This window comes from Sinocyclocheilus grahami, unplaced genomic scaffold, assembly GCF_001515645.1.
Source record: "Sinocyclocheilus grahami isolate Dianchi unplaced genomic scaffold, SAMN03320097.WGS_v1.1 scaffold348.1, whole genome shotgun sequence".
Classification (NCBI taxonomy): Eukaryota; Metazoa; Chordata; class Actinopteri; order Cypriniformes; family Cyprinidae; genus Sinocyclocheilus; species Sinocyclocheilus grahami.
In genome coordinates, this window is record NW_015505527.1 from 228,804 (window position 1) to 239,917 (window position 11,114).

Sequence of the window (11,114 nt, forward strand, 5' to 3'; positions counted from 1 at the left end):
ATATATATATATATATATATATATATATATATATATATATATATTCTGTTTATGTAGGCCATATACTGTATTCTATATTCAGTACCTGTCACACGAATGGGAAGTGTGTCCAAACTTTTGACTATACAGTACTATAATATAGCCTACACAAAGAATATCGGCCGATATATCGGTATCTGTCTTTTTTTTTTTACTCCCTAATATCGGTATCGGCTCCCAAAAAACCCATATTGGTCGAGCTCTAGTTTTTAGTGTGCACGCTTCGGGAGTCAACCCTCTATGGACACCTTGGCAATTGAATCGTCATTGGCTAGTAAATTCTTTAGTTTACTCGCCAGACTGATATATAAATATCTTTTTAAATATCTGAAAGTACACTCTTAACATCAGTCAGTCAAGCATTATAATATGATATTATGATTAGATTATCAAGTATTATTTAATGATAGAACTTATCTAATTATAAGTAATTAGAATTTAAACTTGGTAACCATGTATGAATGCATATTAGTCATTTTAACTGAACTTAGGACTGCTAGTGGTGCTTTTTTGGTCATTCAGTGTTTCTGTAAAAAAAATGGGGAAAAAATAACAATAATACTTATAAGATAATAATAATACTACGAATTCTAAGAACAATATAAAACACACTAAGGATTAATGAGCTGCTGGATTCATGAATATTAATCAGGTTATGTGCGTTCGTTCGAACTGATTTGCTGAAATCAAAACGGGGACTATAATAGGTGAGCGCAAGGCAATGAGATTGTTGTTTGCGCATTAGTTACACCTACTACCGGAGAACCCGGCAGTTCTTAAAAGCTGAAGAAGTTCGAAGGAACTCCATTAATTTGACAGGAAAATACAACAAAGAATATCGTTTACATGTAGCGCGTCAATTCTGCATGGTATGTAAGACTCTCTCGTTCTCTCTCTTTGCGTGTGTGTGACAAAGCGACGTCGAATCGTGCACCTTTACACAAGAGTTTACGGTATGTCAAACACAGGTGGGCTGCACATCCATTCAGATGAACTGAAAAATAGCACAGATCTCTTGACAGATTAAATTCTGTTGCATTCAGTCAGTGTTTTCGGCGAGTGAAAATATATCTGTGCTAAACTTATACTTAGCCTCCAACTCACATACTGGCGAGTAAATTCTGAGAATTTATTAGCCAGTGGCTAATATTAGACATCATTTAGTCGCCCAGAGTGAAGATTTAGTCGCATATGCGAGTGATTTACTCGCAACGTAGAGGGCTGGGTGTACATATGCTCAGAAAAAGCGCACTTCAGAACAGCACGTGAATGAAACGTTTAACCGGCAAGGCTTTAAAGCAGATGCAAATAATGTACTTTTGTGACTGCGAATAAGTGCAGTGTCCCGTGAGAATAAATCTACCGCGGAGTTAACACTGATGTTGTGTTGTACAGTATATTGATACGGCGGCGCCAGAACTGCAGCTGATAGAATGTGCGCTGTAGCACGATATTACGATATTTCTTCAAAAGCAGATCATGGAGACATTTTTATCGTCCACGATCAAAAATCGTCCTATCGCACACCCCTACTGTCATTTAGTTTTGTATGTTGTTGTTCCAGATGCGAAGTAATTAGGACACGGTGTAACTCCTTTAATACATGTCTACATTAATAATTTCATAAAATTTCTTATGACTGTCCCACATTTCTGCCACAATACCATGGTACAGTTAGGGTTACTACAGTAAATCCATGGTAAATTATGGGGATTTTAAGATTGAAATACTTTCTGACAGTATCGTTGCACACAGTGTTTCTCCTGTTTGTAAGCGCGGTTTCATCTGCCTTTGAATTAGTTTAAATCATCAAGTAATTTGTGTTTGCTGAATTCAAGCGCTTCACACTGGATCTCACAGCGCTGTTCAGTAGTCACGTGATCGAGACTTGTTAGCAAGTAAACGCATCTGTTCTAGTAAGCTCGCGCTGCTCTGCCATTTGAACTTTGAGCCGAGCGAATAAATGGTCCGTGTATGAGTAGTGCTTTTGGCGCATTAAACATTCATATCAAACATTTATTGAACTCTTGTTATAGAGGAAAATTATATTGCAATAATTATTTTTATCGTTTTATCGCCCAGCCCTAATATCTATACTAAAAGTATAAAAAAGTACTTACTTTCTTCTGCAGAACACAAAAGACAAACAGCCATTTTTCAAAATGTATTTTATGTTGCACAGAATAATGTATCATGAGATAAAATTCTAACAGGGATTAATAATTCTCACTGAAGGCTTTAGAAGATACATTACATAATTTATACTGTGTCTGTATGATGATGAAAGAGACATTATGAGGCTGTGTGTGTAGAGCTTTGAGACTGTATTACATAAAAGTATACTGAAAAAAATATACTACACAATATATGCATATTTTCGACTTATGCAAAAGTAATTCATTTACTTGTGCATATCTTTTTAATATCTTTATTGTCTTATTTTTCTTTCTTTTCAAATAAAAAAAAGCTCAAAAATGTGCATAGGATAAAAGAATAAAAGGATTGCAACAAACACCACAATCCAGCACTAAGAAAAGTAAAAAAATAAATAAATAAAGAATTAAATAAAAAAATTAAAACCTCTGGCATTTGCATTGCATTCCACTGATAGATGTGATTCAGGAATCTCAGGGGTTTGAGTGGTTTTCTCCAGAGAGAACAGATCTATGAACTCTCAGCTAGGTAGAAGAGAGGTGAAATTCTAAATATAGCCTTCTCAAATGGTCCTGGGGACTGGACTAAAAAAGCCCTGTCTCTCTCCACTGAGAGGACACTGTGGACACAGATGTGCTGTAATGCCCTTTTGACATTTTTTGTTAGTGATACAGAAGTATGTAGTTGCTTTGAGCAAAAGCAGCAGCTGCAACATGTTTAAATGCTACTGTTCATGTAACATCAAAATAATACCTGCCAATGTCATGACTAGCTTTCATTGAATAAATTACATTTATTTTGCTTACTGTATGACTTCACAGGTGTATTTATGAGCATGCGAATCATCAGTCAGACAGCCTGCATTTCAATTATTCTTGCTTACTAAAAACAAACTGTACACAAGAGGCCATTCCTTTAATTAACACTAACCATTGGCTTGGTCCAGTTAGTGCTGAAGGGGAAGATCACTGGTAAAGGTGCACTCAGTTATTTTTGTTTACATTTCACTGGCTCTTATATTTCCCAGTAGTCTTTATACAGACAGTTGTATGCAGTGGGCGATGTTACTGTGAAAGAAGCATTTCATGTTGTGAGGACAACAAAACAGCATTTTCTAAGCCACTGATTCTCTGCAAAAGTACTATTCACTTTGTGGAAAAAAATATCTTAATGAGGAAAAAATACAAATATCTGTACACAGACCATTTGTAAATTTGAGTGAAAAAGAACCCAGTTCTCTTTCCTTTCACACTGACTTTCAATTCGAAAAATAGGAAGGAAAAAAAAGTATTGTGCAAGTTTAAATCTGTGGCAGCAAACAATGGTGACTACACAGATGACAATGAAGCAATAACCTTTTTTTTTTAAATGATGTGTGCCACCTCATATTTGGAATCATCCAAATGACAAATTAAAGTGTAATGCTTACACATATTACTGCTCTCACAAGAACCTCCTGAGATGTACTATGAAATAAATTTAGCAAAACAATTTGTGAAAACCTCTCTGAGATCCATATCCAAAAGCTTATTTAGCCTATACACTCTCACATAAAGCAATATATACTATATAGCTAATTTGAACTGCTTGATTGTTTATACTGTTGTCAAATGTAAACTATATTATCACCCAGCTCTAATCTGCTAAATCTGGACAAATGGATATTAAGGTATTATAACCATTAATATCAGGAATTCCTGTAAAGCTGCTTTAAGACCATGTGTACTGTGAAAAGTGCTATACAAATAAAACTGACTTCCCTTTTAATTAGGGCTGAACGATTTTGTTAAATAATGTAATTGCGATTTTATTTACCAATATTGCGATTGCGATTTAATATGCAATTATTTTTTAAAGCTCTTTATGTTCTGTATTATTCAACAAAGACAAGCTATAAATTATTGTATAGTATGAACAACACAATATTAGGTAGATTAAACATAAATGTTATTTTCTGTAGGCCAGGCCTATATGTTACGATGAAATTAGGTGATGCATGAATTGATATGAATGACATTTTTATTTAACAACTACAATCACAGTATATTGACTGATTTGTTGAACTTCCAACCTTGTAAGCATGTAATAATTATGACTACATAAAGCACTGACAAATAAGCCTGGTGTAAACATTAATATGAACAAATACAATAAAGAATATTGTCAGTAACAAATCACACAAACTGAAGTAGATTGCTGAAATATAAAAAGAAAATATTTTGCTTTACCACACTACTTTTTGTAATTCAAAGTCACTGTAATAAACATATGTAAACATGTGGACTGCACTTTTTAAACACTGTCTGTTAACTTTAGACCATGCAGTGGTTCTCAAACTTTTTTGGTCGCACCCCACTTTAAACCTATAAAAAATCTGGCCCCCCCACCCCCCTTTCCCCATTCCACCTCAGAGTACCACATAATTTCACTAAACTTTATGAAAAATTAATGCTTTTTTAATTTAAAAAAACCTACAGGGAAAAAAACACCTGCATCACTTGAAACATTGAAAAATGGCATAGAGAGAATAACTGTTATTATTATTATTCTCTCTGTTATTTATTTTTTGTGGGTTTCATGCTGTCCGCGAAGGCATAGGACACACACATGCTTTCCTGCTCACCAACGACATTAAACACCGTGTCTACACGAGCGGCAAAATACAGTAGAACCATTATAATCAGTGACGCTGTGTACACTGGATGCGGTGCGACCATAGACTGTAGGCGCAACACGACAAAACCCGACATTAAACTGATGTCTTGTTCTATTTATGACGTACTGACACAAAGTTAAAATGATTTGCAACGGTCGCTTTGCGTCAGTGTAGAGCTGTTGCGGCACAACGCGACAACTGTAGCATCCGGTATAGACACGGCGAGTGAAGCCGAGAGCAAGGTATGCCTCGTCATAGTTTCTGCATTTAGCTTGTGAATGGCCAGCACCTGCCTGGGTCTGTGCCACTTCACCTATGCCTTTTCTCTTCCCTTTGACACACTGATCCATCTCCCATTCTAAGTAACGTCCTTTGGCTGTTTACCGTTTTATTTATTTTCTTTTTCTGCTGATGGTCCGCGCTAGACTTGAAGCAGCGCTGCTTAGACTGATGGGTGTGTCATCAAAGTACTGCGAAAGCTATAAGAGAGCGCGGACGTCTCCTTATGCTTTCTCTCGCCGTACTTTGATGTCATACACCGATCGATCTTCAAGTGGAATACACCTCTTCACTCTCGCGTGTCACATGACCGAGTGTAAAATCGCATTTTTCATATTGCGATATTATCGCAAATGCAATTAATTGTTCAGTCCTACTTTTAATGCAAAGAAATGTCCAAAAAGACATTCTTCGAGATTAAAATAAATGTGTTAGATATACATATGTATAATTTCTGCCAAGCAACATAATTTCCCACCTAAACTTCTAACTGCCATGTAAATCTAACAGATCCACCCACTTAGGGAGACCAAAGAATCATATTTACTGCACTTATACTGGACTTGAACATGCCAGAATTTGGCTCTGCACAACTGCTAATGGAGTTAAAATACTTGTCAGATAAACTACATTGACTGCAATATCTCTGACCCAGACATCAGATTTTATGGCAGGCAAAGACATTTCCTCCAAGCAACTGAGCTACTAAGAGACATTTGGGCAGCTGTCCAGTTGATTTTACATTGGATAAAAGCCTCCCCTTCACCCTGCTCTGACAGAAGATACCCAACACCATATCAATAAACTAGAGCCCGACCGATATGGGTTTTTTGGGGCCGATACCAATATTAGGGAGTAAAAAAAAGGCAGATATCGATATATCAGCCGATATTATTTGTGTATATTATAGTACAGTACCAGTCAAAAGTTTGGAAACTTGCCCATTCGAGGGTCCAAACATTTGACTGGTACTATATATAGAATACAGTATATACATAAACAGAATATATATACATAAACACATTTTTTGCACTAATCACTCAAATGTGGTGATCAAACACTTACAATGACGTGACAAAGATACCTAATGGAGGCAGGGCATTTAAAAATGTAACAAAATTTATTATCCAAAATGAGTCTGACATCAGTGCACTAAACAGTAAATTTGAAGTTTACTCAACTTTAATTCAATTCCATTCAACTTTATTCCTTTGAAATTTATTTCACTTCGGAACATTCATTCACAGATTTGCGCTACTGTCTTCACACACAGGTGAAACTTACTAGAGAAGTGTGACAATTACATTACCTCTGTAAATAAATACAATATAAATTCACGTCTCGCGCACTTTAATCCCCTTTGAATGTAACATATTGTTCCCTTGGAACTAGAATCATGGCGGAATTTCATGTGAAGTCCACTTCGCAAGGCACTTGCGGTCGAATAAGACAACACTTGAATGCTGCTGCCTGAACAAGAAACCTCCTTACTGAAGTGAAAGTGTTGACTGGTGTCACCATCTCGCGAACGCGCCGGCGGATCTCCACCAAATTCGGGGGATCCCTTCAGCTCGAGGAGCCCTCTCGAACGCCACCCTCCGCGCTTCGGTAGCCCCCCCGGGATCGCTTGATCGGTCGGCACCGGACCACGAATTTAACCACCCGTGTAGCGAATTTTAGCTCACAACAGGAAATATGAATAATTCACCATAACTAGTTATAATTAACCATTCATATTTTAGATCCGCTGTAGATATTTAGCTGACCACTCAGGGTCAACTGTCTTGTCAATTCTAAGAACGTTAAGCGGGCCTCTAGACGTACACTCGATTCGCGTTCGAGAGGGTTTCTCAAACTGAAGGGATCCCCCGAATTTGGTGCAGATTCGCCGCGCCGTTATGGAGATATGGCCATTGAAATTTTTTATGGTTTTCCATAGACTTAAGCTTTTAAGTCCCCCTGCAGTGAAAATCAAGTTTTTTATGTTGGTTATTTGTCTATGTGGTGTTTTTAATATGCTTTTAGACAAACCATGTGCCAATCTATTAATCAACACCATTGCTGAGTATTTTCTCCTTAAAACTGTAGTTTCCCAAAGGCTGACCCAGAAATATGGTTTGAAACAGCCCTTGGTTTGCTACGTCACAAACCAATAATGTCAAGGGATCGATACCTATCACTAGCATGCAAAATATACCAATACCAGCACAAAACCAAAAATAAATCAGAGCAAAAAACCCATGAAGCTGTGGTTTAATGTGAATTTAGAACCGCTAACTTGCATTATAACCCGTGGCAACAGTGTAAAAGTAGCCCGGAGTCAGACGCAGCTGCGGGAGTGGTACTTCACATGCGTATGCTCGCGGGCGTGAATTAACAATCACAAACGGCTGCATTCGAGTCTTCAAGGCATTTTAGGACACAACATCGTCAAGTAAGTAACTTGACTGTTACGAATGTTACAGTATTCACTGTAGTTGTCTGCTAGTAAAAACATAGTTTTATCAGTCATTATCCGTGTATGCCATTGTTTTGCGGTTACTACATTTCAGTGGATCAGGAGGCGCTGGCTGGTGTGACTGAGTGGAGGCGGGACTAATTTGCATATTCATAGATCCGCGTATAGTAAATGAGGCATGGGTGTAGAGTTACATTTAAGCTATTTTAAGGCACGAGAAAATTATTTTCACAAGAAAAAACATTTAAATATGTCATTTTGATGATCAAAGATAAGTTTTAAGGGATAAAATATTTGACTGCATGGGGACTTTAAAGCGTTTCATCCAGGTCACCAGTAGTAAACAATGGAGCGCTCTGCTGGACAATTACACCATTTCAAGCATTTTATCTGCGTTATATGTTCTGTAAAAAAAATGTCATATTGGCGGCATATTCACCGGTACCGATATATCGGCGACAGGCTCATATCGGCCAATAATATCAGCAAAACTATATATCGGTCGGCCTCTACATGAAACCTTTCCAGTGGCATGAATTTCAAGCTATTCAAATTACTCAAATCAGTGGAGGTATAGCTGAGATTCTGGAACTGATTCTGGTTTGCTGAGTGTTGGCTGACCAGTCACACTAACCCTAAATGCTGATACAAATCATATTATCATTGTGCCCATCTCTGCTCTCTGTGCCCTAGTGTGGCGGTGGGCAGGAATGTAGGGGTGTTAGTGAAAACAAAAGCACCGGCAGTAGTAATGATGACTTGGCTTAGAGAAACACAGCACCCTGTGCATCGGGACAATAGTGGTCTCACCCACAGCAACATACAGAGAGGAGAGTATGGGGGGGATTTAGACCGTCAGCACTCTGGGGGGCCAACGTCGCATTCCTCTCATTGCTGCCACTACACTGATGCATCCATCCATTTCTCTCTTCATCCATTCATCAACCAGCAAACACAGCCACTTGCAGCCAATGATTCATCAGTACATCTGAGCAGATCTGTCTGTCCATCTGTCAGCTAGCATGATTCCAAATATCAGTCTGTCCATCCACACCCATCTATGGGGTTCAAGGTCTCAGCAATTTCTAGAGCAGCTCAATTAATCAAAGAGTTCAAAAGGTACTCGCATGACAGGAATGGCACATTTGCATAATTCCCCTAATTTGTATTGCTTTAAACACAAGATAAAATACTGAAATGTAGGAGTTGACAGCATTTCTCCGGATTTGGAATGAGAAGCACATTAAAAACTATTGATCTTCCATCAGTCCTACACCAAAATAAAGGCTTGAGGGCTAAACAATCATGAAAGTGAAGAAATTACTTTTGAAATAAGTACATTTCTAATGCATTATATATTTCTAATATTATTATTACTATTATTGATTGTAACAATTCAGCATTACATTATTCAATATGACTAAATAAAAAATAAAAAAAACTAAGTTCTGTTCACTATCTTCACTTTTGGCTCAAATGAAACACATCGGAGTTCTGTTCTTTTAAAAAACTTCCTGTTGGCACCAGGTTATAGGCAAACCTGCTAGTTTGTAGTTTTTGCACACTCTGTTCAACAACCTGAGACTCCTGTTTCAATGTGCTTTTATTTATTTGTTCTATCTGCACAGCAACAATATGAGATGTTAAATAGATAAGGTTCACACAAAAATGAAAATTCTGTCATCCGTTATGACATTCCACACCTGTATGACTTTCTTCTGTAGAACACAAAAGCAGATGTCTGAAATGTCTCAGTGTTTTTATCCATACAGTGGAAATCAATGTTAACCAAAACATTTGGTTACTAACATTTTTCAAAATACCCTAAAAATACTAAGTCATCAGGTTTGGAACAACTTGAGGGTGAGTAAACAATGACAGTATTCTCATTTTTGGGTGAATTTTCCCTTAAAGGTTTATATTCATATGTCATCACAATATGATATGACCAAATCAGTTATTTCAATAACAATTGCATTGTGGGTATATCTCATGATGTGCTACTTAATGAGATGCTGAAATAGATCAGCATGTGAGAGAGAGAAAGAAATACAAGTTAAGGACCACTTGAAAACCTATGCTTGAACATCCTATGAAATGGGATTAAACCAATATCTCAACTCACAGACAGGCAAAAACAATAATCTTCCCTTTTATCTAAAGGCCCGCTGAGAGTGATTACATAAGGACCAGATCTCAACATTTCCTATATTAACTGTTTAGACAGCACATCTCGTACTCGACCATGGAGGAAGGTAAGAACAGAAAGTTCAACAACATTCACCTGCTGTTCAAATGGAAGAATATTGTCATGTTACCTGAAAAAAGACAAGTCCAGTACAGAGACTAAAAATAAATCAAATGTACTCAAAAGAAGGGCTCAATACAGAAGGGATGCTATGCAGCGCCTCGAAATCCCCCATCCAGACGAGATGAGAGAGAGCTCAGCCTGTCCAACTGAATGAGAAACTGACAGTCAACAGCAGCACGAGCGCTAACCGCAGATCCGGCCGTAATCCCCCTCCATCCTCCGCCGCATGCTGCGTTAATGTCATCAAATCCCGTGTTCTCGCCCTATCACTCCATTTATACAGCATGCAATAGCAGGCACTGCCATGTCCGATTTCATTCAATCGTTAAACGCTCTAATCTGCCAAAGACAACCGTCCAAAATACTGGCATTAAACGTTGTTCTGCAATACAGTTAAGTGCATTGGGTTTACTTATCTACCTGGCCTCCCCTTCCATGGCAATTTGGCAGTATCGTTGTGATGCTTTTTCCAGTCTTGGATTCAGACAGCGCAACAGCTAGTGAGGCCATGCATCCCCCTCCACCGCCTATGACAAATCAAAATAACACAGCAGATGGCATGCAAGGAGCCCAAGATGCGAGCTAAATCACATTGCATTGCATTTAAAACGCCAGATACCCTCCGCTCGCACACATATCCCTCACATTAGTGTGCTGAACCGTAATGTTTGGGTGGAAAGCTCACATGATAGTCTGGGAAGTAGTGAATGCGCGCGGTGGACGCACAGACACACGCCGAAACAAAAGGCGAGCAGCATGGTCATTCACACACACACACACACACACACACACGCGCGCGCGTGCGACCCGTGTGAGACAACTGAACGTTACATTACCTCAAAATTTTGACAACCGCATGATGCATGGTGGCCATTATTAATTCGCGACGACTAAAGCTTGATATTTAAATGAACAGCCGTTACAGCTACGCAGACTTACCTAACGTTATGGCGTGGCTGTGTTTTCAAATCCAACGAATCTCAACGTTTCTCTTGGGCGAAGACAAAGCGGAATGGTTTCGTCCAGCTCACATAGGTGTTTCTGTTTTCTTCCCGTTTTAAAAGCCAGATAGCTCTCGGTAGTTTTTCCGTTAATTCCGCATCCTTGTGTGAGGGTTTTTTTTTTCTCAGCCCGAGCAGCGCGGGCGGGTATTAAACATAAAGCGAATCCCTCGCGTGACGGTGAGCTCAGGTAACCACACAGATTTCAAACCGTTA

General features: G+C 38.4%; 1 protein-coding gene across 1 annotated transcript in view; it reads right to left on the reverse strand.

Annotated features, from left to right (window-relative positions):
- Nucleotides 1–10,793, reverse strand: part of LOC107548440 (spectrin beta chain, non-erythrocytic 2-like) — a 116,456-nt gene extending 105,663 nt beyond the window's left edge. The window contains exons 1-2 of the mRNA XM_016229109.1: nt 10,734–10,793; nt 10,318–10,424 (exon numbers count right to left, since the gene is read on the reverse strand). Coding sequence (XP_016084595.1) covers nt 10,318–10,334 — 17 coding nt within the window. The 5' untranslated portion in view covers nt 10,335–10,424; nt 10,734–10,793. The remainder of the gene's footprint in view (nt 1–10,317; nt 10,425–10,733) is intronic.
- Between the last annotated feature and the right edge of the window lie 321 nt (nt 10,794–11,114).